This window comes from Podarcis erhardii (genome assembly GCF_964252035.2).
Source record: "Podarcis erhardii genome assembly, chromosome: 5".
NCBI classification, from domain to species: domain Eukaryota; kingdom Metazoa; phylum Chordata; class Lepidosauria; order Squamata; family Lacertidae; genus Podarcis; species Podarcis erhardii.
This window is the reverse complement of record NC_138509.1, coordinates 34,503,210-34,530,203: the sequence shown is the minus strand read 5'-3', so window position 1 is coordinate 34,530,203 and position 26,994 is coordinate 34,503,210. Positions and strand designations below refer to the sequence as shown.

Below are 26,994 nucleotides of genomic sequence, written 5' to 3'. Positions count from 1 at the left end.
TGTGCTATTTCCAGTCTCTAAGCCACACAGTCCCCAGATAGAAAATGGTTTTTCTGTTTCTTTTTCGCACAAACAAAAGTTCAGTGTTAGAGCAATGAGCACTTTGATTGAATTCATGGGAGAATATTGTGAAAGCCGTTCTTATTACCCACTGTTATCGGTTATCATCAGAGGCAGCTGAAATATGGTCACTAGTTTGCAAAGCTTGAAAAAACACTTTCCTTTCCTCCTGGAAAAAGCTTCACTGGCAGCAAATCCTTCCTGTAATCCAGCTGATTTGTTTTCTAGTACTATTATTATGAAAAGAAAGGATGGCACAATGATTAGATACTGACATCCGATCCAATCTCTTCTAGCTAAAAGCAAGCATGGTGACATCAGCAGAATGGTTGCCACCTGAGTCGGATGTTTTCCATTTGGAATTCTTGCTCAGACTCCTAATCTGTTAAAGTGATCAAGAGAGTATCTGTTTAAGAAAAAAAACCATGCAAACCATTCTGATCCATCGATAGGAAGTACCCCCAATCCATCAAGGCAGTCCTGTGGTTGCAGCATCGTGAAGAACATACTCCAAATATAGTCAACCCTTTCCAAGCTCATTCCCCCTCACCTGAAACATGTGGGCCATCCCCTTGCCCTGAAGGCAAGCAAGTATACTCCTTTGTGTGACCTCCTACTTAGTGTGCTCCTTGCACTGTTGGGCAGCATTTGTGAAATGGGTGGGTGTTCAGATGAATCAGGCTTGGGTGAATTCATCCTACCTTGGATTCTGAATGCTCCTTACATGCTAACCTAATGTTCAATATTAGGAGCCCATTTCAGTTCTTCAGCCAGTGATACAGAAGCTTTGGACTTGGCCGCTCATTTTCCTCTGAACTTGGAAGCTAGGGCCATGACATACCTTCCCATACCTCCATCGCCACATCTTCCTCTTCCAGAACTTGTGCCAATCCCTCATCGTTATCAGAATGTGCAACCCTGTTACTGTTTCCTCATACCCACACCAGCCGTTGCAGTCCCCTCCTGGCCTCCATCTCTGCACCATACTTCTCTGCTGTATCTCTCCTCAACAAGCCCCATTGAAGCCTCTGCGTACTGGATCTTTGTACAGCAAGAAGGCTATCTTTGGTAAAGTATTATTATATGCTTCCTATCGGATTGCTATGAAGGAGTCTGAGTTCCTTAATAGTTAATGGCAACTTCCAACCATATCTATCATCGGGTAGATTTCAAGGAAACAGCCAGAATAATGTAAATAAAAACAAACTCTAGAAGGTTTTTCACTATCTAGGGCATCTTTTTGGTAGAAGTAACAGACATGGAATTGCAATACTATATCTATTAATATGGAGCAAACCTTTAGTAAAAAATAATGTTTTAGTTGAACAAAGCTGCCTTTTAAATTCTTGAGACCACTCTGAACTTCTTATGGGTTTAGTTTTGATTTTTACTATGTTGTGCATAGCCTTCCCACTTTATTTTCATTTATCAAGGACTTTTTTAAAGCCAAAAAGTGATTTGGCAAGTTGCAGAGCTTTTTCTATCTAGAGTAGATTTAATGCATCTGTGGCTTAAGCAATAATCTGCTTAACATTGTTGTGGTTAGAAATATTAATTATTTTCTACTTCATTTCTGAATTTGGCTTCCATATGTGTTTGTTTGAAAATGCTGTCAGTAAACATGTAGCAAAAGTAAACATACATGAACAATGCAAACCTTTAATATAAATGGATTCTCCCTACCATTTCTGGAAATAAAGAGGATGCTTTAACAACAGCTGTGTCTTCTTGAAAAGAGGGAGAAAGCCTACTCATTGCTTTGGCATTGGCTTTCTAAAATGGATCATTGTGTGGCACATTATCTTCAGCTGTTCCACCCTGTAGGGCTGCAGTCTATTATAGCTCTCTCCAGAAATGTAAATCTCTTGCTGTGCTTTCTCTGAAGCAATGTTCTGCAGACAGTGAAGCTCCCTTTGTCTGCCTTGTTTTAATAAGTATTTGTTCATCATCTGTAGCAAATGTTAACACCTGGCATTTAGTTCATTACTATTTTTTATTTTTTAAGGCTGAAAGTGATTTATAGAGCTTCATGTGGTGAGATTGGAAGAAGTTAATACTACTAAATTATATTTCTTCCATCTATTAACAGTTTAACTTTGGTCATGGTGCTTGTTATTAATATATATTACGTGTGTGTGTGTGTGTGTGTGTGTTTAACACACACACACGTACACCAAAAAAGGAAGGTAGGAGGGACATGGAGAGAGGAAGGGAAAGAGATTCATTAGATGCTAGGAAGAAGAAAAAGGGAAGTAAGTAAAGATTTAGGGAGAGGTGAGTCAATGTTCAAAATGGGAAAGGAAATTGGAGGTGTGAATGATACTTGAAGAGAGTTTTAAATAAAATAGAACATCACCTTATTCAGTGAGACAGAAAAGAGTGCAGGGAGAAGAAAGTTCAACTAAAAGAATGTGTGTGGAAAGGCAGGTAAAGAGAGAGTAAGGAAGAGGGATAGGGAATGCCAGGCCCATCAATACTTTTAAAAAGTAAGATGGAACAACTTTATGGGGGAAGTTGATGATGAGAAAAGTGAAGATACTTGATCATTCCGGCAAGGGAGCTATATAACACAAGAAGAAGAGGCAAAGATGTATTTGCACTATGAAACAACTGAAAATAAAGCTTTGCAGAAATGTGCAATAAAAGTTAAAGGATTTTGCTGAGTCAGTACAAAGTAAAACATGAATTTCAGCGACATCATAAAGAAGCAATATGACTTAGCTACAGCATCAATTTAGAGATAGAAAGAATGAGAGGGAGTACAGATAATGGTCAACCTTTGACCATGTTACACAGAGTGAAAGATAAGTTTGTATATAGAAAGTGGTTGACAGAAATTAGTCCAGGAGGAAATACTACATTGCAAGATTAAAATTTGCTTGAATGAGAGAGGTGTAGAAAGAAAATATTTGCTTCTAGTGTGCATAAGGCAAGCTCAAAGTATTAGAAAGGATGTATTAAGCTGATAAAACAGGTTTCCATTTAAATAAAGGACTAACATATTCAGACACCATGAGTACTTTCTATAGGTAGTGTTTGCTATAGGGTTTGAGGATGCATAAATCTGCCAGGGGCTTTCATCCTCAGATTTAAGAAAGCAGACAATACTGGTATATTATTGTCCATTAAAAATGTTGAAAGAAATAAGAAATGTCGCAAAATTCAAGAAGGCAATTTCGTTAGGAAACATTTTAGCGGAATTCTATACAGGGGTGTCTCCACTTGCACACGATCAGCACGCGCGCTGACACATGTGCCAAAAATGGCACTGAAAGGGGATAGAGCAGAGCGGGGCATGGGCAGAACAGGGAATACCCACTTGTATGTGTCATGGTGATGTGCACAGTGACCCAGAATAGAACTCCAGCTTTCCTTATAGTACAGCATCTTAGACCAAAGGTGCTCAGATTAGTTTTGCCTCTTAGGTACCTCAGTCCTGTATATTTATTCTGACAAATCTCCCTCCATTCCAGCACCATACTGTGATTTGTAATACCCTGCTAGTACAGTTTTCGGCATGTCCCTTTCTAAACATATATGTGCAGAATTTGCTTTTCAAAAATCTGACTGTAATTCCCCGCCCCCCAGCCCTGCCAATGTACTGTATTCTTGGTGTGTGGATGGTTTTTGTTTTAACTTAATTTTATCTTATATTTTTTTACTCTGAATAAGTTCTGTATGTAAGTTTTTCTCTCCTGCTGAAACAATCATTGAAATTGGGGGAGGTTGCTAGGATGAAACATTTTTACATTCTCAATGCTGTTCAGATTATACAGTACACCGTTCTGTGATTCCAAGAGAGAGACTGTTAGATGAGAAAGTAGTGAAATTGTGGATGAAACCCTGGGGGACTTATTAGGCTTAGCAGTAAACTCTGTACTCAAAAGTGTCAGGTGCTACCATGCATAATATAACCATGAGATGCAGTAGTAGAAGGATGTTTCGATGCTTGTTATGCTATGCGTAATGAATGGGGTTTCTCTTTCTGCTTTTACTAATGTTTGTGGCTCTAATTAGAGGCAAGAGGTTTTTATTTTTATTTTGAGGTATTCAAATAATAAAAAATGAATTGCTGTGAGATGCTCTGTGAGTTTCTCAAACACAACAAAAGCCATGCCCAGGCCTCATTCTCTCGCCCTCTCTCTTTTTGGGGGTTATTATTATTCATGAATTAAAGTATCAGCAGGGCCGGATTGTAAGTGAAAGTATCTAACTGCGTAAATGGATTTCCACATGGCTTCATGCTGGTCTGTTGCTTGAATAAGCTTTATAAGGAGTGTACTCCACTAGCCATTTTCAATATATCTGTCCAGCTAATGATGTAATATCACAAAAAGCATACTTTAGAATTGGAAGGACATGAAAATAATGTCTTTTTTTTAGTTATTATGAAACATAATGAAATTAAACTACCTCCCACAATTTGTTTAGTCATAAATGTATTTTACCAATTGACCTATCTTGAATGAATTCTTTATTTTCTAATCTGTCTTCTTAGCCTGCATATAGCTTTGCACGACTCTTGAATGCTGTACTTGGATCTCGGCTGGAGTCTTTCTTAAGCTCTAGATGCACATGTGCAAGTCATTTTCTGCCATTCTGTAAAAGAACAGTAACAATCGCCTATGTCAGCAGGCTATCTTAAGGACAAATATGATAATTAGTCTCCAGACTACAGTAATGTGCTGTAGAAATTATGTAGAGATGTGCTGTAGAAAATATGAATGGTGACAGTATTATGCATGGTTAAATCCTAAACGTTAATCCAAGTGTTGTTGCCATCTGTTTTTCTTTTTCCTTTTGATGAGTAAGATTCCACAATTCTGCATACTGGTGGACTTTTATCATTCTCTTTTATCAACAAGGTGGGGACATATTTTCAGTTTCTCAGATTTGATAGGCTGATAATTTAATCATTGTGCTCAGCCCATAGAGAAAAATCCAACACACAGTAGTAGATAGCATGGTGGGTCTGCTGCTCTCACCTGTCAGTTGATTGAGGTGGCATAGTGCAGAGCCAAGCTGGCACTCCTGGCTGGTGTGTTTGCACCATGCTGACCTCCCTACCTCCTTGGTCCTCCTCTCTTCCTCACAAATTAGTAGTGATTCAGCTGACAGAAGGTCAGGTGAACACCACACCATGACCATTCCATCTACTCCTGCCTACACTTAGCAGTGGTGCAGTAGATGCAAAACTGCACAAGGGACCTCACCACCACGCCAATTATTATTTTTCTAACCTTATCCAAATGTTTTTCAGAACAAAAGGCTAAACTAATAGTTAACAATGTGTTTTTTTTTTTTTTTAAATATTTTTATTAATTTTACAAAATAAAAAGGAACAAAGAATAAAATACAGAAGTTTCATAAATCATATTTCTTTTACAGAATCTTTTGGACTTCCCCACATCTTCCCGAATCTGCATTATTTATAATACCAATTTCAGCATTTTGTTATCTTATTTCATCGCTTATTGTATCTTTCATTTTGTCATGTTACCCATTTCAATATATTTATAACCCAATGTTCATAATACAAAGTCTTCAGCTATTTATTATCTTATTTCATTACTTATTGTATCTTTCAATTCGTTATTGTATCTTTCAATTTCAAGTTACCAAAATCAAAGTTATTGTGACCATGATCTTATATATTGTAATTAAAACGCAATGCAATAAAGATTTTTCTTAATTTCACCTCTCTTTTCTTGTGCCTTAATTTTGATTTCACCTAATTACCATTGCTGGGGCTAATATTTCCTAAAAAGTGCATTTTCTTAACATTCATACAGCTTATAATATTTTTGTAAATAGTCCTTAAATTTTTTCCAGTCCTCTTCCATTTTTTCTTCTCCCAAGTCTCGAATTCTGCCAGTCATTTCCGCCAGTTCCATATAGTCCATCAACTGCGTCTGCCATTCCTCCAGTGTGGGTAAATCTTGTGTCTTCCAACACTTTGCGATGAGAATTCTTGCTGCTGTTGTAGCATACATAAAAAAAGTTCTATCCTTCTTTAACACATTCTGGTCCACAATGCCCAGAAGGAAGGCCTCCGGTTTCTTAGGCAAGGTATATCTAAATACCTTTTTTAATTCATTATAGATCATTTCCCAAAAGGCCTTCACTTTCGGACATGTCCACCAGAGATGAAAGAACGTCCCTTCCGCCTCTTTACACTTCCAGCATTTGTTATCAGACAGGTGATATATCTTAGCAAGCTTGACTGGGGTCATGTACCACCGGTATATCATTTTCATAATATTTTCTTTCAGGGCAGTACAAGCCGTGAATTTCAATCCGGTGGTCCATAACCTTTCCCAGTCCTCAAACATAATGTTATGTCCAATATCCTGTGCCCACTTTATCATGGCGGATTTGACTGTCTCATCCTGTGTATTCCATTTAAGCAGCAAGTTATACATTCTTGAAAGTAATTTGTCTTTAGGTTCTAACAATTCTGTCTCTAATTTCGATTTTTCCACCTGGAACCCAACCTTTTTGTCTGTTTTGAAAATTTCCCGAATTTGGGCATAATGCAACCAGTCTCGCACCTTACTTTTTACATTTTCAAAACTCTGCAGCTTCCAATTGTCACCATCTTTTTCTGTTAATTCCCAATATTTTGGCCAGTGGGCCTCCATGTTAAGTCTCTTGCGTGCCTTGGCCTCTGCCGGTGAAAGCCACCTTGGTGTTTTACTCTCCAATAAGTCTTTATATTTTGTCCAGACCATAAAGATTGCTCTTCTAACAATATGGTTTTTAAACATTTTATGAACTTTAACCTTGTCATACCACAAATACGCATGCCACCCAAAAGCGTTATCAAACCCTTCCAGATCTAGGACATCGGTGTTCTCTAACAAAAACCAATCTTTCAACCAGCAGAAGGCTGCAGATTCATAATATAACCTCAAGTCTGGCAGGGCAAATCCCCCCCTTTCTTTCGCATCTGTTAGTATTTTAAACTTAATTCGGGGCTTTTTGCCCTGCCAAACAAACTTAGAAATATCCCTCTGCCACTTTCCGAAGCATACCACTTTGTCCACAATCTGCAGGGTCTGAAACAAAAATAGCATTTTCGGCAAAACATTCATCTTTATAGCTGCTATTCGGCCTAACAAGGAAAGTTTTAGTCTTGTCCAAGTTTCCAAATCCCTTTTGATTTCTGACCAACATTTCTCATAGTTGTCCTTAAACAAATTCAAGTTTTTAGAAGTCAAGAACACCCCTAAATATTTTACCTTTTTAACCACATTTAATCCTGTCTCTTTCAAAAACTCATCTGTTTCTGTAGACGTTAGGTTCTTAGCTAAAACCTTAGTCTTTTGCTTGTTCAACTTAAATCCCGCCACCCGACCATAATCAGATATTAAATCCAAAACTCTTTTTGTGCTAGAAACTGGCTCCTGTAATGTTAGTACCAAATCATCTGCAAATGCTTTCAATTTATATTGTTTCACTCCGACCTCAATGCCCCGAACTGACCGGTCCCTTCTAATCATATTCAAAAGCACCTCCAGGACCGAGATAAACAATAATGGGGATAGAGGGCACCCTTGTCGTGTCCCTTTTTCAATATTGAATTCCTCCGTCACCACATTGTTTACTATCAATTTAGCTTTTTGGTCTGAATATATTGCTTCTATACCATTTTCAAACCCCCGTCCCACTCCCATCCCTTCCAAATTTTTCTTCATGAACATCCAAGAAATGTTGTCAAAGGCTTTCTCCGCATCAATAAAAATTAACGCTGCTCTAGTGTTAATATTTGTTTGTAAGAGTTCCAAGATGTCAATAATGTTTCTCGTATTGTCAAACAAATGCCTACCCGGGAGAAAGCCTGCTTGGTCCTTGTGAATCACTTCATTCAATACCTTTTTAAATCTATTTGCCAAAATGTCTGCAAAAATTTTGTAATCCACATTTAGGAGTGAGATGGGACGGTAGTTCTTAAGTTGAGTCTTTTCAGTTTCTGTTTTAGGAATCAATGTGATGAAAGCTTCTTTCCACGTTTCTGGTGCCTTCTTACCCTCCATAATCTGGTTACATACCTCCATCAGGGGTTGTATCAAATAGTCCTTCAAAACCTTATAATATTTGGAGGTAAGTCCATCAGGGCCTGGAGATTTGCCTAATTGGAGGTTCTGTATGGCACTCTCGATTTCCTGCTGTGTAACTTTAACATTCAGGGTTGTTCTCATTTCCTGAGGAATTTTTTGTAATCCGTTAGTTTTAATAAATTGATCTATCTCAGATTCTTTCTGCGGCCCTTGTGCATAAAGATCTTTGAAATATCTCTGGAAACATTTCCTAATTTCTTCAGGCTTCTGAACCATTCTTCCTTCAATCTCTAGATTTGTAACTGTATTTAATTTTTGTCTTTTTTTCAACTGCCATGCTAGCAGTTTCCCACATTTATTTGCTGAATCAAAAGATCTTTGTCTCATTTGTTTAATTTTCCACTCCACTTCTTGGTTTATCAGTTTCATATATTGGGCCTGGAAAAATTTCACTTCTCTCAGCACTTCCTTAGACTTGGGCCTAGATCTTAATTTCCTTTCACCCTCACTTATTCTCTCCAATATCTTCTGCTTCTTTTCATTCCAGAGTCTTTTCTTTACAGTGTTTTGTTGTATTAGAAACCCTCTCATCACCGCTTTACTTGCGTCCCAGATTGTTCTTTTTTCCACCGTAGTGTTCAGATTTATCTCAAAGTAATCTTTTAAAGTTTTTTGGGCCTTCTTCACAATCTCCTGATCTCTGAATAAAGTGTCATTCATTTTCCATCTGAAGGATCCGGTTATGTTTAGTCTCAATTCCATTTTCAAAGCATTATGGTCGGAGCAAGTTTTTGGGCAGATTTCCACTTTTCTAGTTTTAGGTGCCAGTCCTTTAGTTATCCATATTTGGTCGATTCGTGTCCATGACAAATGAGCTTCAGAAAAGAAAGTTCCTTCTTTTCCTAGGGGGTTCTTGACTCTCCATATATCAATCAAATCCATATTGTCTGTCATTTCAAAAAAAGTTTTAGGTAGTCTGCCTTCTTTTGTTATGTTTACACTCTGCGACTTATCCATATTTACAGAGACAACCCCATTCATATCTCCCAACATAATAATGTTGTTATAATCCAGATAGTCCAGTAAAGTCTCATGCAGCTTCTTAAAAAATTCCGATTTTCCATCATTTGGCGCATAAATTCCTAATATCAAAAATTTTTCACCATGTGTGTGAATTTCAATAGCCAAAATTCTGCCTTGTTCATCTTTAAATAGAAATTTCGGTGACAGGCTCTCCTTTGCGTAGATCACTACTCCTCTTTTCTTAACTCTGTCCGAAGAAATAAATTCTTGGCCTAGCCTTTTATTGATTAGCACTTTCCGATGAAGCCTTGTCACATGTGTTTCTTGCAGACAAATAATGTCCAATTGCTCTTTCTTCAATATATGGAATACTTTCCTTCTTTTTTCTGGAGAATTTCCGCCATTTATATTCCAACTAAGAAGTTGCAGAGACATCCTGAGTCAATTTGTAGACCTTACAATGGGGTGTCTAGATCTCCCGTTCCCGGCGGTGGCAGTGATGGTCCAGCTCCAGGCTGTTTAGTTCCTGGTGGTGGAGGTGGCCAAGACGCAACTGCTCCTTTCTGTAGGTCTTCCCCGTTGTCGTGAAGAAACTTCTGCTGGTCCTCTGGTGTTCTGATTCTTGTTTTCCTTCCTTTATAACTAAATGATAGTCCTTGCGGGAACTCCCACCTATAAGGGATTGTGTTGTTTCTCAACAACTTTGCCAGTTCTAAGTATGAGGCTCTAAGATCCAATAACAATTTGGGTATATCTCTGTAAATTTCAGCCTTTTTACCTTCTATCTCTAGAGATTTTTTGAAATGTAGGCCTAGTATCTTGTCTCTTTCCTCTCTTGATTTCAGAATAACCAAACAATCTCTGGACTTGTCTTTCTTCACCGATCTGCCCAGTCTAAATGCAGTCACAATTTTAAAGTCTTTATCCTCTTCTATTCCCCAAAATTTGGAGAATAAAAGTGTCAAAAATCCCTCTAAGTTGCCTTCCTCCAATTCTGGGACAGCTCTCAACCTGAGGTTATTCTCCTTGTTTCTCAATTCCACCATCGACAGGTAGGCCTGTTGTTCCCCTACCTGTCTTTGCAGAGGCTTGATTTCGCCTTTAATCTCATCAACTTTTTTACTTGCTTGCTCCGCTTTTTGGTAGGCTTCCACAGCTAATTTATGATTTTCAGCTGTAGCTCCTTGTAGATTCTCAATTGCCTGTGTGTTCTGAGAGACCTTTTCAGAAAGTACGCCAATAGTAGTTGTTGCTTGGTCTATTTTTAGTGATTGACTGTCCACTTTTTGATTTAAAATTGCTAGTTGTTCTAAAATTTGTTTCAAAACTGTGTCAGATCCTCCTGTTGCCATGTCCTCTTCAGCAGGCTGTTCGGCCTCCACCTCCTGTGCTATCAGGACGGTTGGAACAGATGATCTGCGATGATGAGCTAAAGTTGTTTGGACAAGTTGCACAGGCTTCCTTTCTTTTTCTTTTTCTTTTTCTCTTTCTTTAGCTTTGGCTGCTCTTGTTTTCCCTGTGCCACTCATTCCACACCTGCCTCTTGTTCAAGGTCAAGTTATCCTTTATTCCATGAGAAAGCAAGTCCAGAGTACACACAATTAAACCACAGAAATTCCAAACAAAAAATGTTTCCCAGGCCTCTATAGCTCCACAGTCCTCTAGGGGGAGTATCTTAAAATTTCAGGGAAGGAAAAGGTTTTTCCGCCATTTAAAGTTTCTGTAATCTCTTTTTTAGTTTGTAATTCCAAGACAAAAAGGAAGATTCGCAGAGTCCTTTACTTTTTAAGCTAAAGCCACTAGGAGCCAGACTGGTAATTGCAACAGTATTTCAAACGTTTAAAGTTTCAATATATGTAGCAACTTAAAATCTTGTTACTATAGTCCGCAGTTTGACAGCTCAGTTACATACTGACAGCCCGGCGACTTGCGTTCTTAAAACAAAGTCCCAAATATAAATCCCATAGGCAAAAATAAAGTCTCTCTTGGTCTTTTAAATAAGAAGACTGCAAATTCTGTAAATGCACGATAGTTCCACTTTACAAAGTTCCCATTAAGCGCCTCAGCGCTCCTCTGTACTTTTGCTTTTGATCTTGTAAGCAGTATCGGGAGACGGACTTCCTTTTACTCGTCACCCGTTTTCAAACCCGGAAAAAGGATAATTAAAGTCCAAATTGTAGTTCACTTTACTCACGGGTATGTTACTTGCCAAATTGATGTTCACAGGAAGAAAGGTCGACGCTCATCAGCAGCAGCTGCGCGGCTTCGCCTCCCGCAGAAAGAGCGATGAACTCACAGCGCCGCTCCCCCTTTCGCGCTCCGGAGCCCCTTACGGGGTCCCTTCCGCACTTCTGGGGAAGTTCCTGGCGCCCGCCGAGTCCCACGGCCACGGGCTCCCTCTGCCCGTGGTTTTTTCAAGCGGGTCGTCGCTATGCCGCAGCGAACGACCCTTTTCTGCGGAGCCCCTCTTCAGACGACGAAGAGGACCGCCATCGCTGTTTCGCGCCGCCTCCGGAAGTCTAAACTAATAGTTAACAATGTGGTTACAGAAGAGTTCAAAATTGAAAAAGGAACACGACAAGGCTGCCCGATTTCCCCTTTGTTATTTATTTCGGTTCTGGAGGTGCTCTTGAACTTGATCAGAGGGGACCGGTTGGTGGAAGGGATTCAGGTCGGAGCGAAACAATACAAATTGAAAGCTTTCGCAGATGACCTAGTTTTGACTTTGCAGGAGCCAGAATCTAGTACGAAAAGAGTATTACAACTGATACAGGATTTTGGTCGGGTGGCAGGATTTAAATTAAATAAACAGAAAACTAAAGTGTTGGGAAAAAATTTGACAGATATAGAGTCGGAACGGTTTCAGAGAGAAACAGAATTAACTATGGTTAAAAAAGTAAAATACCTAGGGGTAAACATAACAGCAAAAAACCTGAGTCTATTTAAGGATAATTATGAAAAATGTTGGTCTGAAATTAAGAGAGACTTGGATAGTTGGACAAAATTGAAGCTTTCTTTGTTAGGCCGAATTGCTGCTATCAAGATGAATGTATTGCCAAAAATGTTGTTTTTGTTTCAAACATTACAGATTGTGGACAAAACGGAGTGCTTCCGGAAGTGGCAGAAAGATATATCCAGATTTGTCTGGCAGGGCAAAAAGCCCAGAATTAAGTTTAAGATATTAACAGATGCGAAAGAAAGAGGGGGCTTTGCCCTGCCAGACTTAAAGTTGTACTATGAAGCCGCAGCTTTTTGCTGGCTAAAAGATTGGCTACTTCTCGAAGACACTGACGTGTTGGACTTGGAAGGTTTTAACAATGCTTTTGGTTGGCATGCATACTTATGGTATGATAAAGTTAAGATCAATAAGGCCTTTAAGAACCATATTGTCAGGAAAGCAGTGTTTAATGTCTGGACAAAATACAAAGACTTACTGGAAAATAAAACTCCAAGGTGGCTCTCACCTCTGGAGGCTAAGGCCCTAAAAAGACCCAATATGGAGGCCAAATGGCCAAAATATTGGGAAATATTAGAAAAAGATGGAGACAATTGGAAATTGCAGAGTTTAGAGAAAATGAAGGATAAGGTGCGAGACTGGTTACAGTATGCTCAGATCAAAGAAGTTTTTAAAAATGATAAAAAGCTAGGGTTCCAGGTGGAGAAATCGAAGTTAGAAACTGAATTGTTAGAACCAAAGACTAAGGTATTATCTAGAATGTATAACTTGCTGTTAAAATGGAATACACAAGACGAAATGGTTAAATCGGCTATGATAAAATGGGCACAGGACATTGGGCACAACATTATGTTTGAGGACTGGGAAAGGTTGTGGACCACTGGGCTGAACTTCACCGCATGTAATGCTCTGAAGGAAAATGTAATGAAAATGATATATAGATGGTACATGACCCCAGTTAAACTTGCCAAAATATACCATTCGTCTGATAATAAATGTTGGAAATGTAAAGAAAATGAAGGAACATTCTTTCACCTCTGGTGGACATGCCCTAAGGTGAAGGTCTTCTGGGAAATGATATATAATGAGCTGAAAAAGGTATTTAAGTATACCTTCACTAAGAAACCAGAGGCCTTCCTTCTGGGTATTGTCGGCCAGAAGGTGTTAAAGAAGGACCGAACATTCTTTATGTATGCAACAACGGCAGCAAGGATACTCATCGCAAAAAACTGGAAAACTCAAGATCTACCCACACTGGAAGAGTGGAAGATGCAACTGATGGACTATATGCAACTGGCCGAGATGACTGGCAGAATCCGTGACCTGGGAGAAGAGAAGATGGAGGAAGACTGGGAGAAATTCAAGAAGTATCTACAAAAACATTGTAATTTGGTTGAATGTTAAGAAGGATGCTAGATTATAAAAAATTGGCCACCACTAAATTAGATTTGAAATTTGATGATAAGTGAGATTAAAGAAAATATAAAATTTTTTGGAAGAAGTGCTAGATCATATTTGAATGTGTGGACATGAGATTGTAAACAAGTTGATAATTTGTTTGGAAAAAACTTTTAACGATGTAAATGGGAGCGGGAGACGTGAGGGAGTCCAAAGAAGTGATGAAATTATGTCTGTGATAGAAGTAAGATTGTTTATTATTTGTGCATTTATATTTAAAAACTTTAATAAATATTTATAAAAAAAAAACAAATGCTTTTAGCTTTCGGCAAAATTCCTCAGGTGTTTGCAACATGTAAGAGCCATCAGTTGTTAAATTTGATGGACAACTAGTTAAGACGAACAGTTCTGAGTTGAATTTTCATATATGCCCTTGTCACATGCTGCTTTTCTGCCAAATCAGCTGTAATGCAAGACAGGGCTAAGCCACACACTGTGGAGACCCTCATTTCTCCTCTTGGTAAGGTCTGGGTTTCTCTATAAAGCAAGTTGGAACACAGCATCTCACTGAAGGGTAGGGCAGAGCCATAAACCAAAAGAAGCAAGTTGAGGTCAGTTCACCAAAACAGAAGCAGACAACCCACCCACCCCGGAAAACAGACAGAAAAGTATGAAGATAGTCCCCTAGCACTGGCCTCACTGCCATTGACCAGGATACTGAAGGGGAGAGGCAAGGTCAGGGTGGTGGCGTGGGCTCACTGATGGGAGCACTGGATTGTCTCCACTGGCGTGTTTGCCTTCTGCAACCTCACTACTGCCTTGAACCTCCACATCTTTCTGCATAGCAGTGATGCTGGTGCCAAGAGCCCAGGTCTGTAGCACCACCCCCTCCCTGCAGGCTGCTCCTGTTGCAAACTCCATTTTGGCTTCCCATTTCTCCTCTTCAGACTCCAAGTTCTAGATCCAAACAGCAATGCTGTACATATTGCAGTCATAAATATATTGGGCACAAGCTCGCTGTGAATGTTATGCTACAAATTTAGCTAGACATTATTGAAAATTCTGGGTGTTTTGCCTGACCTATTCTCTGACCTATATCTTCTTGCTAAGGAACCACACGCTTCGTTTCTGACCGCCATAGCAAATCCGGCTGCAATTTCAAAATCCCCCTTTGCCTTCTGACCAGCTTCAGAGGGACCCACAAATATACTATCACAATTCTAGCTGCCAATGTACAAGCTTCTTATCTAGTTACATACCAAGTTGATTCATATTATCATCTGGATACCTTTTTTATCTTCAATTCCAAACTTTATAATGTTTCCTTAATCCACATTAGTACAACATAATTTTTATAGCCTAAAAACAATGGTGTACTTGGGAGATGGAGAGGAATGAATTCCTAGCAAAAGAAAGAAAAAGAGTAATGCCTGGTGTATACTACAATTATTGTAGCAATTCAGAAGAAATGTTGAACAGAACAGTTCATATTTGAAAAGATAATCTGCAATTCTTTAATAGATTTTCTAAAAGCTTGTCAAGATGATTTTACATCTTCTGTACATTATTGTGGTTACATAACAAGTCTTTAATCTTAGCATTCACTTCAAAGTGTCATATCCAATCCTGTTGGTGAAAATGCTCACTCTAAACAAGATGTAGCATATCAATCAGCTTGCTTTAAATTATCATTTTGGACCATTCCTGTGGTATCAGTAACTTATTGATGGAATTAGGTATCATGAATTTATATTATGCTCTTGCCTGGTTTTGAAGCATAGGGCATCACTTGACCTTTTTCGGACATAAAAGAAAAACTACTAAATTCACTTGTGCTGCTTCTTGATGAAATTTATTTTCTTTATCCCTTTATCCAGAAAACTGTAGGAAGTAGAAATCGAAAGAAGAAGAATATTCTGTACTATTAAATTTTTTTTTTTAAAAAAAATATAAATACTTTCTTAAGCTAACAGTAAAAATGTTATTTTCGATAATTTATGTGAATAGAAGGATGAGGGCAGGTTGTATTAACTGGTAGGAGTCAAAACTTGGCAGAGGCAGAAAATTGGGGGTGGGCCAGCATTTGCTGCTCTAGGTGCCATGATCAACAGCAACCAATGTAAGCAAGCTGTGCCAACATACTGTACTACTGGATTTTAACCCTGGTTCACCTTTTTCCTTTGCTGCCACCTAGCAACAAGTACAACCAAACATGTCAGAATTGTGCTCCCTCCCCATTAATTGGGACCACCTGGACAGTGCACTCCATGTCTTGCTGTGTCTCTCAGTCTGTACACTAGCACTGCTGAGGTGGATGATTAATACATACTAAGTTAGAAGGTGGGGGTAACTACAGTGGCGTAGCGTGGGTTGTCAGCACCCGGGGCAAGGCAAGTAATTTGCGCCCCCTAACCCTGGATTTGCGCCCCCTAACCCTATCCCTAACCCCCAGATGTTGCGGCCGGCACCCCCTGCACCCCCCACGCTATGCCACTGGGTAACTATTGCATATGTTTTGCTTCAAATTTGGCAAATTTCAGGTTTTCAGGTCTGGCTTCCGTGTTGCATATGCAGGGTAAACGCGCTGTGTGTGTGTGTGTGTGTGTGTGTGTGTGTGTGTGTGTGTTTGTGATGTATATTCTGCATTTGCAGCAATAGAGTTCTGTATAAAAATAGTAGTAAATATGCAAGATCATAAAAGGGTAAATTAAAACAATACATCAAATTCGGAGGGATTGGAGAACAAAAAGTCTTTACTTTGGTCTAACAGGATAACAATGTGGGTGTCAAGCAAACTTTTCTTTACAAAGGTAATTCCAAACATTATGTGTGTGTTGCAACTAAGAAGGCTGTCTCACTGGTCACTGCCTGTCTCACAGAAGACTGAAGGAGCACTCAGTGGAAAGCCTTTGTAGATAACCTTGGTGCATGAACAGGCAGATATGGGATCAGGCATTCTCAGATACCCAGGTCTCCAAACTGTGTATGGTGTTAAAAGTGAGTGCCAGTACTTTGACGTCTGCTAAAAAGGAAGAAGAAAAGACAGGGAGCCATTTAATCGATTAAAACACTGGTGTGCTATGTTTCCTGCACCCAGTCCCAATTATTACTACCCAGCTTGCTGTATTTTGTATTAACTGCAGTTTCCAAATAATCATCAATGGCAGCTTGATGTAGAACAAAATACAGCAGACATTCCTGAATGTCACCAGAGCATGGATAACTGTGGCCAAGCTATCTCTGCTGAGGAGAGGAGACAGCCGGCACAGCTACCTCAGCTGGTAGAAGGCACTAAGCTCCACAGAGGCTGCTTGTTCTTGAGCGTCTAATATCAAAGATGTATTGAGGGGCACCCCAAGCAGTGTACCTTCCGGGAGAAGTTGTGGAACCCCATCTCCATTAGCAGATGAAACACCTACCTATGCAACTTCCATCTTGCCAGGATTTAGCTTCAGTTTATTCACGCATCAAAGTTGGGTGTCACATACCATAAGATCCGAACTCGGGGCAGACAGCAGTGTTTTGGCATCTGTGGTTCCTGTGAACTTTTTCTCTTTGTGAAAGGTGGACAGTTGGGAGGGAGAAGAAGCAACAGGAGCTCAAATAAGGGGCAGCAGCCCATCCCCTAGTGAAATTGTAAGCCTGGACTAAAATTACATTTATTTGCGCTCAGTACAGTGAATGCCGAGTATAATATTACATATATTTGAAAGTAAACCATTCAAACATGTAATCACAACTGCCACAATGTTTCTTGAATATTTTAGTAGTGGGTGAGTTATAGCTCGAAGGAAAAACAGTGACATTATAATGGTCTGCCTTACTGGAAAACGGCTATAGAGAGGTTACCGTGTATTATTATTAAAATAGCTTTAGCCTGATAGCTCTAAGCAGACTTTAGAAGCGTGTGTGTGTGTGTGTGTGTGTGTGTGTGTGTATCCATCCACTCTGGAATATGAAAAGGAATTAGCCTTTTGCTTGTGTTTTACAAAAAGCTGAGATTGCTTTCTATTCCATATATACTTTACAATCACTTTCCCGTGCTTCAGCATGGAATAAAAATGACAGTTTCAAAACAAGCCTTTGACTTGCATTGACAAGCATCATTTTTCTCTCTCTCTGCTCCACAATTCTGCTTGTTTTGGTCCTTTCTGAATGGCATTATTTTCTCATTTTGCTTTTGATGCCATGCAAACGCAGGTCAGTTTATATTTATTTTAAAATTAGAATATATATATAGAGAGAGAGAGAGAGCGCTTGAGTTTTACTTTGTTCTGGGGTATCATAGCTTTGGATCGTGCTGTAGTAAACCCTGTCCTAAACAATCAAAAGCAAATTCACACTCTGGATCATTTTGTAGATTCTTTCTAGTAGTCCTATGTTGAATTATTATTACTACTATTCAGATGTGTGCACAAATGTAGAATGAAAGACAAAGCTCTTAACATCCCAACCCCACAAAGTAAGTGAGTTCACTGTGACTTAGCCTGAGGAACACGAATATGGATTGCAGCCTAAAGCAATTTACAAAAAAAGTGTTTTGTTCTTTTACTGTTGAATACATTATTATCCTCAGAGTGAGAAAGATGATAGTCCTTAGACACAATTCATAGTCCTTGGCGGAACCCAGAGATTATAATTATTCATTTGTGATTTGTTTTTGTTTTTGCATAGTACCCAAATGTGTACTAAAATGTTAACTGCGTAGTCCAGCACTTAAGTGTTTTTCAGGTTCATATATTAATTTGCAGCTGAAAGGGGCAACAGCATAAACAGCAGCCGTTAAGTGTGATTGATTATAGGCCAACCTAATTTACCTTTAATAAGTAGTCCATGTACGTTCATTACATGGCATAGACTTACAGCAATAAGTTTTTTGCCAAAAGCATACTAAATTGAATTCATTGGGCCTTTGATTGTGAAACAAATTATAAACAAGTATGAACCCAGCAAGTGCATTAGAGCAGTGATCCTCTGAGATATATTTTGTGATGCAAGGGTGGTGGAGAGGGAAAGATGTTCTATTTCAGAATGCCTTTGCTGATGAAGAACATACAAGTGTCTACATGTGGCTTATCGCAACACACACACACACACACACACACACACACACACATACTTTGAGGTGTGTTTCGAATGAATGTAGTATCTTCACAAACCATTGATAAGTTTTTATGAATCTTATTGTAGCAAGTAAAAGATACTTTTTATCTAAGCATTTCACTGCAGTCACATAAGATACTCCTAATCTCTTGCACATGGATCTACAGTGGTACCTCTGGTTATGAACTTAATTCATTCTGCAGGTCCGTTCTTAAGCTGAACTGTTCTTATCCTGAGGCACGCTTTCGCTAATGGGGCCTCTTGCTGCCGCTGTGCCGCCAGCACACGATTTCCGTTCTCATCCTGGGGCAAAGTTCGCAACCAGGAGCAGCTACTTCCGGGTTAGCAGAGCTCGTAACCTGAAGCGTTCATAACCCGAAGTACCACTGTATGTATGAGCTCTGAATGGCATGCACAGCAAGTTTCAAGGTGCCACAACAAATTTATAAGAATTATGTATTTCTGTCTAAATAGAGACGAGTCTCCAACTGTACCTGATTGAGACAGGCTAGTGGTTATTGAAAGTGTGAGGGAACTGCCACATTTAGTAATGTTTCAATTGGTTTTTGAAAACTCACTGGAAATCAGTATCAGGGTCACTGCAAACATGGAACACCACTGGAAAAGGCTTCATGGGAAAAGTGGGACCAGGTCAGGGTTACATACCCCCTGCTTCCATTTCTAAGATTACTCTTCTGTAAGCTGATTTCGTATTTAAAAATGGTCAGTGGAGTAATGTTGCATGCATGTATTTGTTCTTGATAAATATCTTGCACTATCAAAGTGCAAGTAGATTACATTTTATTATTATTATTACTATGTATATATCCTGCATTCTCTCTCCCCTCCCTAACAAGAAGCTCAAAGTAGCACCCCCTCCATCCCTGCGGACTGCAGTTCCGTGAAACAGGTTATAGACTGAAAAACAATGATGGTCCCAAGGTCATCCTATGGACTTTGTGCCTGAGTGGCTCTCCTAAATCCTAGGCTGAGAATCTTTAACCACTAAATATCACAGCAACTATAACTAAAATTGATATTTGTGAATTTCTGTTATATTAGTGGATATTCATGGAAGTTGATAATGTTGCCTGAGATGATGTTCCTCAGTAAGGGAGACATTATTAGAGGGTATCTATTAAAAAATGGAGACTTGGAGAAGAACTATGTATTGTGAAGGAAATTCACCTTCACCTCAGAATAGTAATGCGGAGGTGGGACTGAGACAGGATTTGCAGCAGACAGCTAATGGGCAGGTGCCATTGTTTAACCCTTCCTGCAATTCTTTCTTGCACATGCTACCTGGCCAGGTTTCCCCTATTTCCTCCTCACATAGAGAAATGACTGAGGAAGGTGAAGTTATTTCCATTTTAAAATTGACTAACTCATGAAGGGTTAGCAACACAAACACACAAAGCCATTTCTGCCCAGCAAATGCTTTCCTTCATATTGCATTTATCACCAGACACATCTTTGGGGAGCAAGTACAACATGTTCTTCTTTCCCTAGGTATTTTAGCTGATAAATTCAAACACAAAGTGTTCAAACACAGAATACCAAGTCAAATTCAAAAGCGTTTTCATGTCTATCTCCACTTCACAGCAACGTCTGCCCTCACAATTATGCCTTTGTATTATGTCTACATATGAGATAATATATATATGCACGGATATAGGTAATCCCTCAGCAAAACTGAACAGGTGGCTATTGATGAGTTTTACCAGATGCATGAATGCACCAGAACATTTTCATTATCTTCAAGGCAACTCCTCTGATTTTTAGTTTTGTGTGTGTGTGTGTTTTTTTACTATTGGGCATTTTGAATCGTTTTGTGATTGATTTAGAGAACCAGAAAAATAGGCCAAAAAAGGATGCAGCAGGCATGGCAAACTTCAGTGGCAAAATTCTAAGTGACTTCTTAATCCAGCTTCAAACGCATGACAGCACACTGCCTCAATTCATTCTTAAGTCGCTCTATCATCTTGCAGACAACCAGAGTATTTGCTATTCAGCACCATGCAAGTGGCCATGCATTCATTCAGGGTATGGAAAGCCCCAGCCTGAAAAGTTGAATGACAATCCAAACACCTAATGCAGGAAGTTTTCAAATCATGAGATCATTTGAAATTTTCATTCTGCTTTCTTAGTTTTGGACTCATGTATTTTTGCTTTTAAGGAACTCCCCCCTCCCCCAGCTCTATTGAATTAAGATAGTTTTTTTATATGAAAGAAGAACTGAGCATGGCATTTAGAGGGAGGAGTGGCTTTGGTCGTTTCTGGTTATTAATCCTAGGGTGGAGCCAAACTTTCTCAGAGAATAATTTTTTGAACACCGCCCCCCATCACACAGCATATGTTTAGGAAGTCAAGTTCTACATGCTGCACAAATAAATGGAAGCTTTTTCTGTCAGGATATATATCATTTGGCAGGGTACTGTGGGTAGGAGAAAGTGTGATCTGTGGGGGATCTATTGTGGAGAATTTTTGAGGGTGAAAAACACATTGTGGCCGGAGGGGGGGGGTGTGGAATTGAGGAATGGAGAATATAGATGTTGTGGTTATGGGGAGGGAAACAGGCTGGCAGAGGGAGGTATTGTGGTCCTGGAGAGGGATATTCTGTGGGAGAGAAACTGAGGCTGGGAGATTGGGAGTTGGTGAGCAGTCTAGTGTCTCAGCCTTTGAAATGCATGGCCTTCAAATTGTCATGGTCATCATCATAAGAATGACTAGGCATATTTTAAAAACTGATGTAGATATTTGGGTGTGAAAAGTCAAATCAGCTTTTTAGGTTGATGGATTGTTACACTGGTTAACTTCAGTGCACACTTGTAGTTGCCAACATTGTGAACTTAGCAGACTTTTGAAAAGTGAGAATTTTAAAAAATGGTTATATATCCTAATGTATATATTTTGTTTGTTTTTTTAAAAAAAACTTTTCTGTAAAAGTCATGAGTCAATAAACTATTATAATAGTAGACAGTCATAAATAAGTATTTATTAACTCGTATTTTGTCAGCTTTTCATTGGAGAATCCTATTTTTTATTTTAGATGTACTTAGGAATTTGATTGTTTATTTCAAACAAAACAAGAGAAATGAATTTATTCTACTACATATGTCATATGATCATATGATCTTAGGAAAGGGTTGTGCCGTGTCAAAAGGTTTTTTATTAAATTACTAGGTATGAGCTCTGCTTAAGAAAACTCATTTTGTATCTTCCTTTCATTATTCTTGAGGATATGACTCTTTCTAAGTTTGTTTCCAAATTTATGATGAGATCTTTGAATCAGCTGATGATGAATAAAACTTCTTTAGTTGGAATAATGCATCTGAAATCCATTGCTTGGTAGATTTTCCTTCTTTCCTTCTTTCTTTCTTTCTTTCTTTCTTTCTTTCTCCTTTCTTTCTTTCTTTTTAATTTTATAGTTTGGAAAAAGAAATTGATCATTCTCACGTTTTCTCACAAATTATTTTCTTTGCAATTCACAAAGGTTTTTTCCCCTCGAATTAAGATTTGCTAATTAAAATTTCCCCTTGTCTTGTTTTTTTTTTCCAGCTCTCGTAAATGTGAAACTTTGGGCTATTGATCGGCAATGTTTTCAAACAATAATGATGAGGACAGGCCTCATCAAGCATACAGAGTATATGGAATTTTTAAAAAGGTATGACACTTGTTTATTTTTTGAAACACACACTAAATTTGCTGCCCTCACTTCTTGGGTTTTTGTGGGGATCTTTTTTTCTCTTTCTTTTTTGAATGCAGTGTAATGAGCACTCATTTCTGCTCATCACTTTTAATTTTATGTTTTACCCACTTGTTTGGCATAAGAGCTTGAAGAAGGGGAAATGATAACTGAAAATCTCAGCCTCGTTAACTGTTTGCTTTTCACTCATTATAATTCATCTGCATGGTTGTTTGTGGAAAAATAACACCAACATCAAACATACAGTAAACATATAAATACCATTTTCAATATGTGCAAATCAAAGATCTCTCATTAAAAAAAAGACATGTTGAAGAAAAATGTGTTTCAGAAAAATGGTATATGACCTAATTTGCAAACTGTTCCACTTAAAACATTTTTTCATATATATAACTTCCAAATAGAGGCAATTTATGAGGCTTAAGAGAAACAAAAGCTTTTTTGCTGGAGGCATCTGCAAATATGGGTCAAATGAGTCATAGAAGAAGAGAGGCATAAGGATGTGTCTTGTTATCCCTTAAACTTGAATTTAAACTCTCACAAATTATGCTAGTATTTCTTCCCCGCCACATCATTATAAACCTACCATTATAAACCTACCACATTATAAACATACCACATTATAAACCTACCACAGCTGATTAATGTATATATTAGTTGTATTTTAATTATAAATAATCAAAGATTAAAAATAAACATGTGGTCCTTGTTCAGAGAAAAAACGAATACCACCAAAAGCCACCAGGAATATCCAACAAGTCTTGTTGCCTGGGCAACAGTGTTCCCCTTAGCCTTTTGTCCTACTCCCATTGAATCTTTCAGTCCAATGATTGGTTTGTTTCTATGTGTCAAGCTTGCAGAGCCCTGGAAACAGAACAGATCTTGTAGATTAATGAATTGAAGTACTAAGTAAATATGCTAAAGCCATTTCCAAATGAAGTCGATTAATCTCATGGTGAATCTGTAATTGTAAAAATTAAAGCCATTATCAATAAATATGCTTTCATCTTGATCCCATGTGGAGTTAGGGATAATGTTGTGCAAGCAGGTGTGGCTCCTTCCTCTGTTCCCTCCCTGCAGCCCCCCTCACATCACCAAAACCTGGTTCAGAGGGTTGGGGGCTACAGGGCAAGTGAGAAGAAGGAGAAGCAGAAATTTGTTTTGCAACATGGTGGGCATCATTGTATGTCTACCAAGAGGCTTAGGTATACCTGACTCAGCATAAGGTTGGACTTTATGCTGCATGCTTATGTTGAATTACTAGAGAGCAAGTCTCACTGAATTTCTCTGAACTCACAAAGATCAATGGAAGCTCCATAGTGCCCTTTGATAAGAACGTACTTCTCCTTCCTCTGCTTGTCCTACATCTGTTGCTGTAGCAACTGAATACTGGGTGGTGGTACCCTAGAAAACAGCTTTGGGGAATATCTGATATATGGTTTCTGGACATTCTCTCAGTTTTACTACTGGGAATATTTGGGATCATAAAAAATGTGTCTCCAAGCTAGATTGCTTGCTTTGTCCTTCTTCTGGGGTGGAAGAGGATTGATTGACTTGGCACACTTACTTGAATTATCCAGAACTATTTGCTTTGAACATAGTAAGCTGAGTCAGATCATTGGTCCATCTAGCTACACTGACTTGTTAGGGGGCTATCCAAGATTTGAGATAGGATTTCAGACAGGCGTCTCTTCCTGGAGATGCGAGGCGTTGAACCTGGAATCTTCTGCATGAAAAGCAATGGTCTACCACTGGGCTATGTCTCACCTTGTATTTGCATCTATTACACTGTGCTTGTATTATGTTGTATCACTTTGCTTATATGATACTATATATATAATATTTCATGGGTTAATGGGTGATGAGAGCTGAAGTATAAGGGATTTTGCTATACAGTAGACAACTTGACATTGATTCTGAGCCATCTGTCTTTTTCTGAAGGATTTTTTTTTAACATGGGACCTACTTATAAGATTTATTTACCTTCAGAGTCCATATAGTATGTCCCCAAAACATACAAATGCTGCTTATATCTATTAATTGAGCGTGTCTGATGTAGGTCTGGACAAATCAGACTATTTCCAATCCATGGCACTTTTGTATGTGTTCACTTTTAAATCTGGGCTATCTTTTCCTGTATTAAGCTATGAATTATTATTTCTTAATTGTATAGTTTTACATAGAATTTTAGAAACATAGAATCATAAAGTTGGAAGGGACCCCCAAGGGTAATCTAGTCCAAGCATCCAAGATAGATGGCCATCCAACCTCTGCTTAAAAACCTCCAGTGAAGGAGAGTCCACAGCCTCCTGAGGCTTGTTCTTCCTGATGTTTATTTGGAATCGGCTTTCTTCTAACTAGAAGCCATTGGTTCAAGTCCTACCCTCCAGAACAGGAGAAAACAAGCTTGCTCTATCTTCCTTGTGACAACCCTTAAGATATTTGAAGATGATTATCTTATCTCATCTCTGTCTCCTCTTTTCCAGGCTAAACATGCCAAGCTCCTGTATTTGGTCTCAAAATATTCATTTTGATATTTTTTTAATTGAGCCAATAACTGTGTTATGACATTGGGGAAGTGTGAAATAACCTGAGTTCCAGCCTGCACATTAGTATGGGTAGTGTGGATTAGATCAGCTGGTATAGTAATTCATGAAGCATGCCTAATTTGGCACAATTTGTTAAGAGAACACTCTGATCAGCATATATTTAATGGAGGAAAGAACAGTGTGGTTAGAGCACCAGGCAGTGCAATGTAGACTGGATATACAACGTGAAAAAAAGTATATTAAAATTCCATATAATCAATGAAGTCAGCAAATCTGAATAGTTATTAAATTTGCTTATTTTGTACAAATTTAAACATTTTGGAATTTCCCATATAGTAATAAGGATTGCACTCTTCATAGTGCCTGAAATGATCTTTGTAAAATTGTCTTATTATTATTGCCTAATGCCACCACTCTCTTTATAAGCATTGTCACTACAATCTGTCACAACGTGCTGTCTTGCACAATTCCAACCTATAACACAATAACAGGGAGTGACAAGGGCTTGAGACTGGAGTGGAAATCTTTTTTCAGCTTGATTGAAAACAAACAGGGGAATCTTAACACTAGGACATGGACTTTGGTCCAGCCAGTCGTGTTGCTGAAATTCAGATACCTGCTCTATTACATTGAGCCCCAAAGCACAGCAAAATGACAAATGATTTACTGGATGTGAAAAATACTGAAAGAAAAACTTTGAAGACTGGAGAATCTATGCCTGTACACTCACATAGTAGAATTGTAATGTATATGTCACTTAAATTTTCTTCTGAACTCCTTAGCTGAGATCTAGGAATTCAGATAATTTGATCTTCCCTTGCTGTTTTTATTCATTAGTGAATGGTTTTAATTATGCTTTTTTTGTCTGCCCATTAACAGAACAGCTCTTCCAGTCCTAATGGGCTGAGTGGGCTATTAGGCCCAACTAAAGCTTAGTTCTTAGTGAGGTGCCAATGTTATGTCTAGAGCATATTAAATTATGGGATGGTACTGTAGTGTTCAAATTATAAGAGAAAGGTAGAGGGGGCCGTAATGGAATTCACAAGTCATTCCTTGATATCTGCAAATTTTAGCCATTTGATATCTCCCTGTAGCTTTTTACAAGCAGTCACAAAGATGACCAACAAAACTGGTAAGGGCACCAGAATCCCCCCATGACCAGTGTAATTCAATAGGCTGGGGCTCACATGATAAAGAATTAGGTCTTTGTCAATTCTCCACAAACAAGGAGCCACCGCAGAACAGGCCCATTCTTGTGTGGCCATCCTCTGGACCTCTTGTGGAGGAGGGGCACAAAAAAGGGCCTCAGATGATGGTTGCAGGGTCTGGGTTGGTGCATATGGTGAGAGATGGTCCTTGAGGTATTGTGGTACTGAGTTAGAAAATACAAAAACCGGTGTGAGAGCCAAAATACACTCTCTCTCTCTCTCTCTCTCTCTATATATATATATATATATAAAACACACACACACACACACACACACACACGCACGCATACGCATAACATATATATAGCCAAAATGCTATATATATATAACATATATATGTATATATTTTACATTATCATAATTGCAGTGCACCATGCAAATATAAATGATCATATTGATTATTACAGAATGATAGTAAGGGTCCATTTCAACTAGATGAAATCTATCATGTTTGTACATCACAAAACCCAAGTGCAAGCAGTGATTCTTACCACCAGGTTTTGATAAAGTAAAATCCATTTGACATTCATGTGGTAAGAGTGATAGGTTGTATTCGGCGGGGGGGGGGGTGACGTTAATTAAGGGCATAGGTAGTAAACTATTGCAAATGGTACAAGGATTGAGTCATAACAGGAGGAATTCTGTTATCTCCATTCAGGTGGATGGGTTGCAACTTGGCAGAATTTCTTATTAGAATCCAATACGAAAATAATTTTCCTCAGGAAAATAGGATTTTGTTATACTACACCTAGTTGAAACAGACTGGGTATGATTACTCATAGTTTGTAAAGTGAATTGCAACTATGATACTTCATATATATATTTTAAATTTTCTGGATCTTATTATTGCTTGTAGTTCTGTAATCAAAACAAAACCAAGCAGACCTTGGATATCCTAATACTTAAGGCTGATTCTGTTCCTAGTGCTGGT

General features: G+C 38.6%; 1 protein-coding gene across 4 annotated transcripts in view; it reads left to right on the top strand.

Moving 5' to 3' along the window:
• PRKG1 (protein kinase cGMP-dependent 1) overlaps nucleotides 1-26,994 on the top strand; it is a 652,365-nt gene that overhangs the window by 445,995 nt on the left and 179,376 nt on the right. For all 4 annotated transcript variants that reach the window (XM_081861792.1, XM_081861791.1, XM_081861793.1 and 1 more), the window contains one exon: nucleotides 22,159-22,264. In XM_081861792.1, coding sequence (XP_081717918.1) covers nucleotides 22,159-22,264 — 106 coding nt within the window. The remainder of the gene's footprint in view (nucleotides 1-22,158; nucleotides 22,265-26,994) is intronic.